The 15,242-nt window shown below is 34.4% G+C and overlaps 2 protein-coding genes across 2 annotated transcripts in view; both read left to right on the top strand.

Annotated features, from left to right (window-relative positions):
• LOC128985428 (uncharacterized) overlaps nt 1-15,242 on the top strand; it is a 433,133-nt gene that overhangs the window by 371,155 nt on the left and 46,736 nt on the right. The gene's annotated exons all lie outside the window — the stretch shown is intronic.
• The window catches only part of LOC128985418 (U4/U6.U5 tri-snRNP-associated protein 1), a 41,472-nt gene that overhangs the window by 8,796 nt on the left and 17,434 nt on the right, over nt 1-15,242 (top strand). The window contains exons 2-6 of the mRNA XM_054404896.1: nt 7,803-8,008; nt 10,532-10,625; nt 13,806-13,996; nt 14,284-14,412; nt 14,961-15,077. Of these exons, the coding sequence (XP_054260871.1) occupies nt 7,803-8,008; nt 10,532-10,625; nt 13,806-13,996; nt 14,284-14,412; nt 14,961-15,077 (737 nt within the window). The remainder of the gene's footprint in view (nt 1-7,802; nt 8,009-10,531; nt 10,626-13,805; nt 13,997-14,283; nt 14,413-14,960; nt 15,078-15,242) is intronic.

Here is a 15,242-nt window from a genome sequence, read left to right as displayed (position 1 = left end):
ATCACTAAGTAATAATCCTATCAACATGGTGCATAGGAATTGTGGTTTTTTAGCTATTTACAAAAAACCCGAAAAAGGGACCTTAAGAGCCACCAGGGAACTGACAGTTATCTCAGTTAGCTCTACCCGCACCTGTCAGTACTTTTAGTGTGTTGTTTAAGTACCCTTTCTGTACCAAATTTGGCTTATACATGAATTTTCCCCCTATTTGGTCCTCGGTGCCTAGACTACTAGGCCTACTGTAGTATCTTAGGCCTATAGAGAATGGATTTTGTTTACTCAATCAGATGAATTATTTGTATTTACTGCCAATTAAAACGGCTGTTCATATTAAAACACATGCTAACATAAGAGCGTACATGTTGTTGGTAGGGTGCATATCAAAAAATGACACAACGACTTAACCATCGTCCGTTTATATAATACAAAAAGCCATTTTTTTTACACAACCCACCCCCCCATTTCTAGCCCAAATATAACATTTAGAATGTCAAAAATTTGCTTAGCTCATAGTTTTACAATGAGGTTTTATTTTTAAAACCTTTTTATTAGCTCGCTTTCTTGTCCGGTACAAATTATGCAATCAATTTTACACCAACTTCCCGATGAGCTAGAGACTTGAAACTTGAAACATAGCTCACAAATGGAAGACAATCCAAATTTATATAATTTAATTTTCATATTTCCCTTGGGCTATGCCCCATGGGCTTGTTTTTTTTAGATATGTCTCTTCTAAATGGCACGAGTATCCATTTAAATTTATTTTTTGTGCCTAAGATTTATGGTGGGTATTTTTCTTAAATTATAAATTTAACTGCTGTTAAGAATAACACACAGCACACAGAAGAAGATATTATGTTAAAAGTTGAATACAGTATACACAAATTAACAAAATCACAACCAAGCTTCTATTCGTTTTGAGACTGAAGCATAAACATTTAGCTAAAATTAAATAATGATGTTCTTATTGCTAGAGTAAGATATTTTGTAAACAGTAGCAGTTTTAAGTGTTTGAGAGGATAGAAAATGTGTGGATTTGAATAATAAATGTTCAAAACTGGAGATGGTTGGTGATATTCTGTTGCTTATGTGATTGAGAAAGCCAGGCTTTACAAATATTGAAACTAATTTAGGGGTGAGGTTCATTTGTCCGAGTTTGTTAAACATTTAATTACAAAATATTATAAAAATCATTTGTCCAAGGTTTGTTTTAATAAATAATAATATTTGGCTGAATCAACTGTCCGAGGTTTCAGTTGTCCGAGTTTTATTAATTATATTAAAAGATCAGTTTTAATTTGTCCAAAGTTGGTTTAAATATTTATTATATTTGGTTAAATCATCAGTCCGAGTATCATCAGTGCCAAAAGTGACTGCTACCGAGCCGCTAGTACAGTCCGTTCAGGAAGCAATAATACTGTCGTACGTACGGTAATTATAGTATATATTTCAATTAGCCTACACGGTACGTTTACTGGTTGAGTTTATGATACTATAACAATAAATATTGTATTGATAAATATTGTGTCAATATTGTTATGATTATATAATATTTATTTTTACTAAATTTAAACAGTAGGACTCTTACATAACCTAACCTAACCAAACCTTACCTTACCTAACCGTTTAACAAGCACGGTGTCGGTCTGATAGCTTCTTGCACAGTCTGTACTAGCGACTCGGCGGCAGAGTCACTTTTTGCGCTGACGATACTCGGACAAATGAAAGCTCGGACCCTTGATTTAACCAAATATAATTATTGTTTAAACAAACCTCGGACGAATGAACTTAGGACAACTGATTTTTTTAATAGGCCTATTAGGAATTTTAAACGAACTCGGACAACTAAATGATGTGATTCACTAATTTAGATATCTATATCAATTATCAATTATTTAAGATGGGGACGCCACTATGTGCGTATTTTAACCCAAATATGAGTGAAGGATGAGTGGCGCGATCTTGTAGTCTTGTTAGTAAGGCCGACATGTTCCTTAGACACAGCTGTTAATTAATAGCCCATACAGCTAATGGCAACTAAGGGACCTACAGTTTATAGTGGAATCCGAACCACATTTTTTCCTGGTAATTTACGAATTGGTCTAATTATCAGGAAAGTATTGCGGATAGTCGTAGTACTCTAGTGCGGACGTTAATCCACACCAGGGAGCAACGCATCCACAGTGCATCCCTATAAATATCCACCGTTCCTGACCTCCTAGTAGCTGGATTACAGGACAACGCCACCCGTCCCAGTCATACATAAAAAAGGATGAATAATATTTGTAGGTTTTGTTATTACGATTTATTTTGCGAGTAAAAATAAAACAAGAAGTAGCCTATACTCATCATGTTTTGGTGGTAAATTAAGTCATTGCCGAATGTCAGAACAAACGGAGTCCTAAAAGAAATGTTAACTGGTTATACAGAGAAAGCTAGAAATTTCATAATTGTTTATCCAGGAACTAAAGGAACACCTTGGCAATGGTAAGCAACAGTTAGAACTTTAACTCTACAGCAGTGGATCATAATTTTGTCATTGTTAATGGCCACGTTCATCGTAGACAAAGGAAAAACCACAACCACAAAAATAGCCGAAATGGCTATATTTATTTTTATGACACTGGACAAGCAGCTAGAATGAGACACGACACATCACAATATTTCACCATTTTACTATGAAGAGAACCTTACAGAGATACTCAGATAGGTAAATCCTTATGCTTAATAGGCCTACTCCCAAAATACCCCCGCCGCAGCAAACCTGCCATCTAAGCGAATTTCCATTTGGCTGAATTGATTTTCAATCGATCTATTTAAATAACATTAGGTTTAACGAGTACCTAGGTTTGCTGCTACAAGGAAACTAATAAAGTGTGTGTTTTAAGTAAAATAATTATTGATTAGTAGAAAATGAATATATTTGCCAAGTTTGATCAAAAGATATCCATAAACAAGCAAACTACAACATTTTACAATATTCTCCATAAGAATAACATGGGAATTTTAAATTTACAATTTTTTTAGTTTTCTCCGTAACCAATAACCGTACAAAAACACTTTGATATACTGAATTGTTTGTTTTTTAAGCTCTTTAAAAAGGTTTAGAGAAAAATTGGGAAATTTTGTGTTTTGAGGGTCAAAAGTGAGAAAAACCAATTTTTACCCCATAAAACCCCCCATAAAACCCTGTTCCCATGGTCCGATCATGCTGGATCGCGAACTCATTCAAGTTTATCCCGCCTTACACCTTCAAACCAAATTTCATCAAAATCGGATAAAAATTACTCAAGTTATCGTGTTCACGGACACATATATATATAAATCTATATATATATATATATATATCTATATATATATATATACATATATAAAAATTTGAACGAATGGTGTTTTTGGCCTCTGGGGACATCAAAATGAAAAAGTAAATCGGTCCCGGGCCTAAGTCTTACCATGAGACCTACGGTAATAGCTACTTCCCTATAGGGAAATTCGCTAATATGGGGAGCGAGCTGGTCTAGTGGTTAGAGCCTAGGAGGATTAAACATTAAGGAGAGGACACGCTGTAGTTTCGTTGAAGCCAGCGTACTGGTGGGGTGGGGGGGAGGCAGCGCTACTCTCCCGCCCCCCTCTCATACTGCGTTGTATGCGTTACTGGAAGATTTGGTAACAGAAATATCAATTGACTATTTAAAAATTAGACTTCATCATGCTACGAAAATTAAAAAGTTAAATTCTAACCGTAATATTAGGAACCTATTAAGAGGAAAGTCATATTTATTTACCAATAGTACGTTCAAAGGTGGGTAATTTACACAAGGACGACTTGTATTTTAGAATTCGTTTGTCCTTGTTTTTATTTTTTGCCATACTTGTATTGTGTATTATTTATAATACTCTAACCAGAGCGCGGGACTCCGGTTCATGGGGCCCGGGTTCAAATCCCGCCATATCACCAATGGATTTTACTGTTCATAAATTAAAACTCAAATCATGAGTAGTACTGTATGTGTATTTGAACATTTTCTTAAAGAGAAATAAAATAAGTTTTAATCCTTTAAAAGAATGATAAACGCACTTTGGCGTCAGAAGACGCGATGATTGTTGAACATTTACCCTTTTTACTCGAAGTTTCTTTGGGCAAACAGATCAAATATAGTTCAATATGATATTAAAAAATCAAGAATTTGATTGCCAAGAAATTGTTTTACTTTTTATGATTGTAATTTAATTGTAACGGCTGTTGGTGTAAAAAAAGTTAGAGCGGCTTTGCATTTTTCCTTAACTTTGGCTATTTAAAATCACCTGCCTAGCACATAAATGACTTAAAACTAGTAAAATATGATATTAACAAATCGAGAAAACTATGAAAAATGCAAATTTAAAATGTATTTCACCACCCGAATTAAAATTTTCATTTTAACCTATTATTAGTAAGATTGTTTTATAAACTGGAAAAATAAAAATAAAACTTTATTGTAATTATTTTTCTAAATACCACTTTTAAATATAGGTAAATATATATTTTTTATTTCGAGAAACTCTTAAGGAACACGAATAAATTGTTAATTTGTGTAGATACATAATATTTTTTTCAAAAACGTAATTATAGTAATCATATGTTTAAAGTCCAGGTCAATTCTTTCAACTTTGATCTTCAATAATAAATAATAAATAATAGTTTTTATAGGAATGATTGACACCGTTCGATAGGAAATTTAATTTACTTTAAGAATGCCATCGCTGAATAACACAGGTGTTTTAGTTTAGCGGCAATTTTAATTCGAAACAGCACGCGTCGCGTTTTTCCCTATCTCTCCCATGTTATAGCCGAGGCTTTTTGCCACTCTACGGCTCCGCGTGCCCCTCTAGTGTTCTGCTATAGCTGGCTTCACCGCAACACGTGTATTCCTATTCGCGTGCCCTCTCCTTAATGTTTAATCCTCCTAGGTTAGAGCGTGGGACTTCGGTTCCAAGGGTCCCAGGTTTAAATCCCGCCAAATCACCATTGGATTTTATCCAAGTGATAATGCCGCAACCCCTAAGTCTAGCCTGAAGTAATGTGAAAAACAATCCCGGGCTCATGACTAGCGTCCTAGGACAAAAAAAAAAAAACTCATCAGATCAACAACAAAATGTCCGTATCAATACAGACAGGAACATGAGCAAAAGACACTGCAGTATTTAAATACGATTGTTGTGGTTATGTCAAAAATACTCCTGAGTTTGTTATAACTTACAGTATACTTAGAATGGGAATTCCAGAGAATCAGTAAAAAGCACACCGCCTAATATTGACCCTATAGCGCATCCTTAACTGTTTCCCTATGAATATGAAGGGTGGTTTCAAGATATGCTTCAAGGTACCAGGGCCGGATCTAGACAATTTTTGAGTGGGGGCAAACTAAAATTTGCCGCCCCTCCCCCCCCTTCACCCACAACAAAAAATCCCTCACAAATTAAACAAAAATGGAGGGTAACGTGGAATAGGTAGATATAACGAATTCCTTGACATAACAAATTTTTTTAAATCCCCTAGAACTCTCCATAAGACACAATGTAGGCTATATTTTACCTCTACATAACAAACAAACTATAACAACGACCTTGATTTAACAAATTTTTCGTGATTTCGGCTAAAATAAGACACCTCAATATAACAAATTTATCATTGTCAGAACCTCTACATTGCGAATTTAACCTCTGCATAACAAATTGTCTACGTCTTTCCCTCAATATAACAAATCCCCCACCCAATTATTGTTTTGGGAAAATCTGTTTCTTTATCAAATGAAATGGAAAGGTCACGTCATCGCTTGCGCTAACATTCGTCTGCTCCGTTTTACATCTTTGTCTGCTGTCTCTGCGCGCGCTATGTTGCAATTGAGAACTGATTTCATTCTCTGAGGACTGATGACGACGTAAATGTTTAGTAAGCTGTGATTGGGCGATCGATAACTATGGTGAATTGTACAATTTTGTTGATAAAGAAAAACCTAAGAAAGAATATAAAAACAAAACCAAAGAGAAAGAATAACAACATCGTTTTTTTAACATTCCTTTTACGAGTATTTTTACTATCCTTAAGTTGGCTATGATTATACACTTTTATAATGACTTATCTAATAATTTATTGTTTTCAATATGATTTGTTTCAACTAGCATTAGCAACACCAATGCTATAGTTAATGATTATTATTGACATTCCTCTGTTGTGATAAATCAGTACTGTACTGTAAGTAGCCTACCGGCCTATCGCGGGCAGTAGCTTACAAAACTTTCTACTGTTTTGTTTTGTTCTTTACATAATTTATGACTACGCAATACAGTGTTTGGCTAGGTTTTAGGAGGGTTAGAACAAGCTGTGATTTTAAACTTATAGTTTTTAACCTGTACCAAGGTCAATGCCATTGTCATGATTGCGCAATATTCAAGATCCCTCCCCTTTATTTTGCCGGATAATTTAGGTTCTACTGTACAATGTAAACACTGTACTGTAAAGTATTGTAGCCAATGCTACTTTAATTGTACTGTATTTTAATGAGGTCAAGTCCCGACCTATATTGATCGACGCTGGTTCTGAACCTCGACTTAGCGAAATTCCTGCAAACCTAACCTCTATATAACGAACCACGGCAGTGAGGCAGGGCGGCATGGCGCCTTGACAGGGATGGCGATCAGCTGAAATTATAAACAAACTTTTCTGTGCTGCTAACTATGCTATTAGGGCTCTCAGTGTTTTCTACTCCGTTGCAATTTATATTGATTTCTATTGTAAAATTATTGTTTGTTTATTACGTTATGCAGTTTTGAAATTACTTAATTGACGTTCCTTATGACGTTCGGCTCATTAAAAACTTTTTACAAACTGTATTAAACAAATTTACTGCAACCAGAAATTTGCCGCCCCTCAACCCTGCCGCCCGGGGCAACCGCCCCCTCTGCCCCCCCCTTGTTCCGGCCCTGCAAGGTACCTAGCAATCTACTGGACACCGCAACACAGTAAAACAGTAAAGATCCTTTATCAAAGAATTCTCTCTAATCATACTTGATGGTAAATTATTTACCAAAACGTTGATATGTTGGTAAGGATCGAGGAAGAACAGCTGGCATGTGTTAGAAAAGAACAGTAAAATCTCAGAGCGAAAATTCATATTAATCTCCATGATGCAATATGAGTCAGTAAACAAAGGTGCATCTAGTTGAGGACTTTTACTGAGTGATTGTATTAAGTTACTACTAGTCTAATTTTGCCCGCCAGTCAAATATTTGCAACCTTCCATGTAAGAGTTTTAACATCATTCTAGATTATAAAGCTGAGATATTTTTTTCCAATTTTCAGCTTATATGTCTGAAAGTGTTATGTTTACGCCTTCGTTTTTGTTATATACTAAATTTTCACACCTTAAACTATTTATATAGACCAAAGGGTGACCTTTGATGTTATATCTTGAAAATGTCTGTAGTATTGTCCTTCATCCCTTCGTAGAATATCATGTCACATAAAATATAATATATCAGTAAAATAATATTGCAGATTAAGGGCCAAGACTCCACATTTTTATTTCAGTTTCCTGCCAGTTTTAGACAACAAATTATAAGCAGCATTTATCAACCGAACGATACTTCAGCCTTATACTCATTTTGTTAAAACCATCCTTGTTTGTATCCTAACAGCTTTTGTTGCAGCATAGGCCCTAAGTAACAATTTTGGCCTCTTGACTACCTCATTATTTTACTGTATATCTACCACTATATAATATCCGTGAGATATCTAACATGGCTGGCTGGTTCTGTTGCAGATGATGACGTCATACTGGTGCCGCCACCGCCAAAGATCTCTCGGCCAGACACCCCTCCCCCTCCACCTCTCATATCCTCTTCTCCGCCATCAGCCGCCCCGCCTCGTGCACCTTCTCCACCGAGGATATCTTCATCGTCGGACCAGAGCCTTAGCATCGAGGAGACCAATAAGTTGAGAGCCAAGCTTGGACTCAAACCTCTCGAAGTAGGTGCTATTTATAATTAAAAAAAAATCAAATAAATTAAAATAAATGTTGTTTTGTGGTGTATTACAACACCTTTTAATTGCACCCCATTAAATCGGGTTGGCAAAAACTCAGGTTGTCAGAAACCATCATCGAAAATTCAAATAAAAAAAAACTTTGGAAACAGGAATTGCAGGTAGTTTGCCCAGATTAACCTACAAAATTTAATGGAACATATGTCACAAATCTTTTCCTGTAAGACAATTGCATTGTGACGTCGCCAGTGTGACGACGTCTTAACTTGACAGGAGACGGGACTAGTGAGAATAAAAACTACATAATTAGTTAATACCACGGGCTGCACGGACCGGAATAAAGGTGTACGGTTGCAGGACTAAGACGGACTGAGTAGTGGTTAGGGTTAGATACACGGGTATAGCAAAGGTCGCGGCAGCCAATGGGAATTTATTAAATATCACCTGATATGACGTCACAGACGTGGCGTGATATGGTGTGATGTAAACACACACTAACACACATTTACATTTTATACAACTTTGGTTTCCTACAAGAAACACTGTTTTACAAGTATATTGAATACAAAATCATCAAATATGCTACAGATCTTATACTGTGTTTGTTACTATATATTTAAAGTTCGGAAAACATGTACAAGATGTATAATTTATTTTACGAAATGGATATTTTGCTTAAAGTTGTAGATTTTAAGATTTCAGTGGTTAAAGTAACGTAAAAACGGCTGCTATGGATCTCTTTGAACCGAAATAGCCGAAATAGGCATTGTGTTTGAAAAAATCAAAATATAGGTACCTTAAAGGGTCAATCCTAAACTTAAAATCCACAATCACCATTTGGTTCACTAGGTGTTACATAAATTAAAATTAATTTATGTTCAAGTAAAATTGTGCTACTAGTACAGAACTTTTGTACTGATAATACCACGATCCTTTAATCCTTTCAGTTTCAGTGCTAGGCCAATAATTCGTATTTCGTAAAGACTTTTTTGTTTGCCTTTCTTTCAATTTCATTACCTGTTGTTGAATTTTAACTGTTATGTTGTCACTATTTTATTAATTAGGCTAATTTTGAATAATAAGACAGTAAGAAAATATATATAGCCTAACTAAGATAAATCCCGGTATTTGTAATAAACATTAAATAAAACTTAGTTTTTGTTCTAATTTTCCTGGTTTTCCTATAAATTTTTATGTTCTGATAGCATTGTTTAAAATCAAAATCTCATAAAATCAAAAGACATATAGTTTACAATGTAATATTAAATTTAACTTTGATTTGGTTCGACGAGGTTATCGTAATTCGTAATATAGCCATTTTAGGGAAAATAATGTTTTGCAGCAAAGTCTCAGGAACACATTTATGATCACTGTCGTGTTTTAACTGAAGAATATTATCTAAATAGTCCGTGACTAACTAGTGCTGCTACCTAGTAACGCATTGAACAAACATCTATAGCGTTATCAAAGATTCAAAGATTTATTTAAACAAGAAACGAGATTGCACACTTGTACAGTTGACGTCAAGATACTAAGACTAACAACTAGAAATTAACAAGAGTGAATATATATATATATCTCTAAAGATTAACAATGCCATCTATATAACTATAAACAAGGTAACAGGGTGTAAACATAACAGAGCAAGACTAGTCAATGTCAATATTGGATATCTGTTCGCAATCGGCGTCAGCTTAAATACCGGTTTTTGACTCCCCAGTCTTCAAGCACAGATAGCCGAGAAGGCTAGGGCGTGTGTCACTTGGCCAGTGGCATCGGTCTGCTCTGGTTCGATTCCCGTCCTTTGTGGCAAATAATTGGTTACCTGTGTGTTTGTAGCGATATACTACAACCACTGGGGCATAGTGAGGTGTTCATAATCCTCGGTGTGGACATACATCTCGAAATCATCGGATTGGACGAATCTTTTAGCTAAGTGGTTGTTAGTGTATCCTATAAACATGCAGGTCACCAATGGCCGTTTTGCTACTTTTTGTTAAATTCTTCTCTATATCCCTTAGAGATTTTTTAAAACAACGATATATATCGTTTCATAGCACTGAAAAATTAACTGGATTATTTATGACATTTTTAGATTGATTTTTACTCCCCCCCCCCCCCCCCTATACATAGTATATGGAGAAAGTGTTGTATTTGTCCAAATGTTCAAGTTTTGAGTTTTGGGTGCAAATATCGCTTTTGGTCCTCATGGTTTTCGATGTCTTTGTGTGGATGTTACAGAGCTACAGATTGGTCTGATTTTGATAAAATTTGCTATGTTGGTACTGTATTAATCTATAGTCTCTTCCCATTTTTTGGGGTTTGATTTTTTATTGTGGTTTTCCCATACATTTTTGCATAAAGTATGTTACGGGCATTTAACTCTATAACAGAGTACAATTCCCAATGCTTAGTTAGGTTTTGGAAATTATTTCAAATTTTGTGAATCTCCAGTGGCTTGCCCTTACGGGTTTGATACCGTTTATTTAATGTCAAATGTTTTTGCAGGTGACACCGACGGGGCCAGTCAAAGGGGAGGATGGACAAGTTAAAACTGTGGATGGTGGCACAGATATGGGAGAGTTTGTGCATAAACCTGCAGGTATGTAAGAGTACAGTTATCTTTGCACATTTTTATACCTTCAACCTGATATACCATTCCCACGATGAAATAAAACTGTAGAAAGTTAAAGGATAGAAATAAAAACAGTTGAATTCCAACACAGAATAAGCCACTGTGAATTACTGATTTATTTTCAAGAATCAAGAGTTTTATTGCCATTGACCTTACTTTGTACAAAGGAATAGACATAGTCAAAACACATAAAAAAAATATTCCAAATTAACAAATAAAATACAAAGTTTTACAAAATACTTGGTTAATTAAAATACAACATATCTAGAGAATATGGATCATGTAGATACACATCAAAATTCAATATCTACTTTTTTTTTAGAAATTCATGGATGCCATAGAAAGGATTACTTATCAACCATTCACATAATTTAGATTTGAATATCTTGAAGGATACAGTTCTGGCCGAATCAGGCAATTTATTAAAAAAATTAATGCAGTTTAGTCTATGACTATTGCTACTTTTTTAAAGTCTATGAGCTGTTATGTCTAACTGTAGTTTATTCCTTGTATTATGAGAATGAAAATCTTGTCTTATGTTAAATTCATGTAGGTTAATTTTTGTATACTGCATAATTTGATAAATGTATAAATTAATTATTGTCATAATTCTAAGCCTGATGAAAAGAGGTATGCAGTGATCCACAGGACCCGCTCCACAAATGATCCGAATGACTTTTTTCTGTAAAATGAGAATTTCATCTGAATAAGACAAATGCCCCCACAGCATTAGTCATAGACATAGACATAGACATAGACTTTATTTGCACAAAACATTCCATACATGTCATAACATTTAGAATAGGTGCATTGTCAAAATTAAATCCATACATAAAATATTTAAAATTAAAACTTTTAACTTAAAACTAAACACTTAAAATAAAAAATTCTAAATTGTAATTCTGTAAAAATCTTCAATTAAGTAAAAAGCCTTGTCAATAAGAAAATTATCTATTGTATCTTTAAATTTGGTTTTGCTTAGTGACTTATAGCATGGCGGAAGCACATTGTACAATCTCAGCCCAGCGTACAATGGAGATTTTTCATATAGGGTCAAACGGTGTCTGGGGAGTCTAAATATATTTTCATTTCGGGTTTCATACCTGTGATTAAAATGTATTGTTTCTGGTAGCTCATTTTTAACTGAATGTATGTAATTTAATAATTCTAGTATATACAACCCCGTTAATGTATGAATTCTTAAATTTTGAAAATGTTTCTTACAAGAACTGCATGGATGAGAGTTGGTAATAATACGAATAATACGTTTTTGTAACCTGAATAAAGTTTTAATACCAGTAGCTTGACCCCATAAAATTATGCCATATCTTAACACTGACTCCACATAAGCATGATAAACTACTTTAAGTGTCTCAATAGAAACACAGTCCCTTAAATGTATGAATAAAGATGATATCGACCTAATTTTGTTACGTAAATAATTCAAATGTGAATCCCATTTAACTGCGTCATCTACGTAAACCCCTAAGAATTTATGAGCTTCAACTAAATTAAAGGAACAGTTTTCCATATTTTTGTGTCTAGTAGAAAATTTAATAATATTTGTTTTTTCAACATTAAGTTTTAACCCATTTTCTAAAAACCATTGCTCCATGTCCTTTACCACACTTTGCAGAGAAGAAAACATTTCAGCTGTATTATTATTTTTGATCAAAGCAGTAGTGTCATCGGCAAAAAGAATTAGTTCTTTATTAATAGCTTTTGGAAGATCATTAATGTAAATAAGAAAAAAAAGTGGGCCCAATACTGAGCCTTGGGGAATACCTGTGGATATAATTTCCTATGGTTAATAATGTTTGTTGTTATCTTCTAAAATTAAAATTCTTTGTTTTCTTTCAGAAAGGTAAGATTGTATTAAAGAAAAGCAACAGTCCATAGGAAATATGTGACTGAAAAAAAGCAAAGTATGCCGTTCTTAAATAATCAAAAGTAACAAAATCTTTGAGTTTCCAGATTAGGCAATTAACGTGGGAAATCTTTTTACAGATGTTTTCTATTTGTTCTTTCCAATTTAATTTAGAATCTATACAAAAACCCAGCAATTTGACTGAGTGTTTTTCAATTTCATTGGAGAGGCCAATTAAAATATTTTGCGTTTTATCCTGATTACATTTAAGCTTATTCGCTGAAAACCAAACAGAAGCTAGGTTTATGGCTTCATTGGTCATTGTATTTAGAGTATGAATGTCTATGAAAGCGATTAGGGTGGTATCGTCTGCATATATTACAGAGTCAATCCCAACATTTCGTGGTAAATCGTTGATACGTATTATAAATAAGAAATGGTCCAAGGACCGAGCCCTGTGGAACACTAGAGACCACGTCTCTTAAGCCAGATTGCATTCCACCAACTGAAACATACTGCTTTCTATTACTTAAGTACGAATGAACGAAACCTAACTGTGCATCCTCAATGCCATAAAATTTGAGTTTACTAAGCAAAATGTTATTTTAATTTATATGCACAAACGTTTTTGACCAAGCCAAACTAAAAATTCTATTTATTGTAAGCTATAGCATCTTTTACATCACTACCATGGAAAAACTAATAACAAGACAAAATTAATAAGAGTGGTTCATTCAACTATGTGCTATTCAAATTGGACTGGTCAATGTTGGCATGGCTACCCAGTATCAAACCTGCAATGGTTATACAATAACCACATAATAATGGTTATATAATAACCCATTATTATTTCTTACTGGTAAAACTCTTTCTTAGATACATTTCAAGAATCATTAAAAAATTGTTTCAATGATTGATACAATTTAAATTTTAAGAAGATAAATTATATGTTAGTTATTAGCCTACAGAGACACCAGTCAAAATACAAACTAATTCAAGCTAAATCTAGTCTGAATAAATACAAACTTAACCACTCAGTTTTTAAGTAAGGTAAATTATGAGTGAACTATTAATCTAATTTTTAAACTTGTTGTCGATAGTATTTTGCTGCACATTTAAAAAATATACGTTTTTGAGAAATATGTTCGCAATCGCTGTGATTGTTAATTTTATTATTCTTAGAGGTGTTTTGCATAATTCATCATTAAAATTTTACCGCAGTAAAAATTTGCATGGAAGACGTGAGGATGATTGAAATACATTTTTGTTTCCTATTGCAGCCAACATAACGGACAAACATAGGACTGAAAAAATAAAAGCAAAACTAGCCGAACGCAAGGAGAAGCGAGCATTAGAAGCTAAATTGGCCAAGGTGAAGCGTCTAGCGGACGACAGTGATGATGAGAGTGCAGCAGCCTGGGTGCAGAAGAACCGGCGAATCACAGAGGAGAGGCTTAAGGCGGAGAAGAAAGTAAGTAGCAAATAGTTGTTGGTGACCAAAGGTTCCCATTATGGTATACTCCTAAGGTAGGGTTAGACCTAGTGACATTACATATAAACAGGCCTATGACACAATGCGGGCAGTCCCGGCGCAGGTAGTAGAATCTTTAATATTTTAGAAACAAAATGCTTTATGTTAGCCTATAGTTAAATTATTTTAAAACAAACCTTATTTTTACCCCTCCAAAATACATTCCCTCGATTGTGAATTTGTTGCAATACTGTTGATGTTTGACATATTACATCTGTTGTTTGCAGGCGAAGGAGTTGGATGACATGGACGCTGTGTTTGGGGTGGGAGAGCTCGTGGAGGAGGAGATGAGGTCCACGAGGAAGGATGCTTACGGAGCCAGAGACCTTCGAGGACTGAGAGTGGAGCACGACGTTGTAAGTTAGACAAAGTTATATTTGTATCAAGTTAAATGTTTTTTGCCATGATTCTGCAAAAAAAACAGGTGTTTTTAATGCATGTATTGTGGATCTAAGCTTGCTCTTTTACTCCTTAGGGTGTAAAAGTCAGCTGTTGAAAACGCATCTGTAAGATTTAATTGTAAGCGATTGTATGTATCAATTGGTCTAATCGGTTTTAGCTTATTGCTTTCTTGTCATTAGTTCACATATTGATAAATATAGTGCACTTGACTTAATTGAATAATGATCGAATCACTTACTAAACAGCAGCTCGTTTGCATTAGCAAAATTGAAGTCATTTAAGAGGTTATCTTTACATGAAAATTGTTTTTGTTCTTAATCCACCTTTGGCCTGATGTATATGTTCAATGCAAAATAAACAAGACCATTTTTTTTGTAGTACCTGTTTCTCTTTCATGTTTATAAAAAATATGTAGGGTTTTACTTTACAAAATAAAAGCGTTGCTGAGAGCTGAGTGTAACTGGTCGTGTCATACCATAGCAATTCATTTCCTTGTTTGCAGGATGGTTTTGTGGAGGGAAAGGAGGTTATCCTTACCCTGAAAGACAAAGGAGTTCTGGACGAAGAAGAGGATGCCTTGGTCAATGTAAACCTGATGGATGATGAGCGTTATAAGAAGGTGAGAGAGAAAGTTGTATCGTTAAGTTTAAAAGTCTCACCTTATCTGCCTGTAAGTCTAAATTTATCCAGTATAAAAGGTATGCAAGTTAAAAAATTTTCTTTTTTAGTATATATTTTTTGTCTGTTAAAATAAAGTGGTATATTGTTGTTTAATAGCATTGGC

Source organism: Macrosteles quadrilineatus, unplaced genomic scaffold (assembly GCF_028750875.1).
Source record: "Macrosteles quadrilineatus isolate MER2022 unplaced genomic scaffold, UCM_ALF_1.0 Scaffold_2__2_contigs__length_208266976, whole genome shotgun sequence".
Classification (NCBI taxonomy): domain Eukaryota; kingdom Metazoa; phylum Arthropoda; class Insecta; order Hemiptera; family Cicadellidae; genus Macrosteles; species Macrosteles quadrilineatus.
This window is presented reverse-complemented; position numbering and strand designations above follow the sequence as displayed.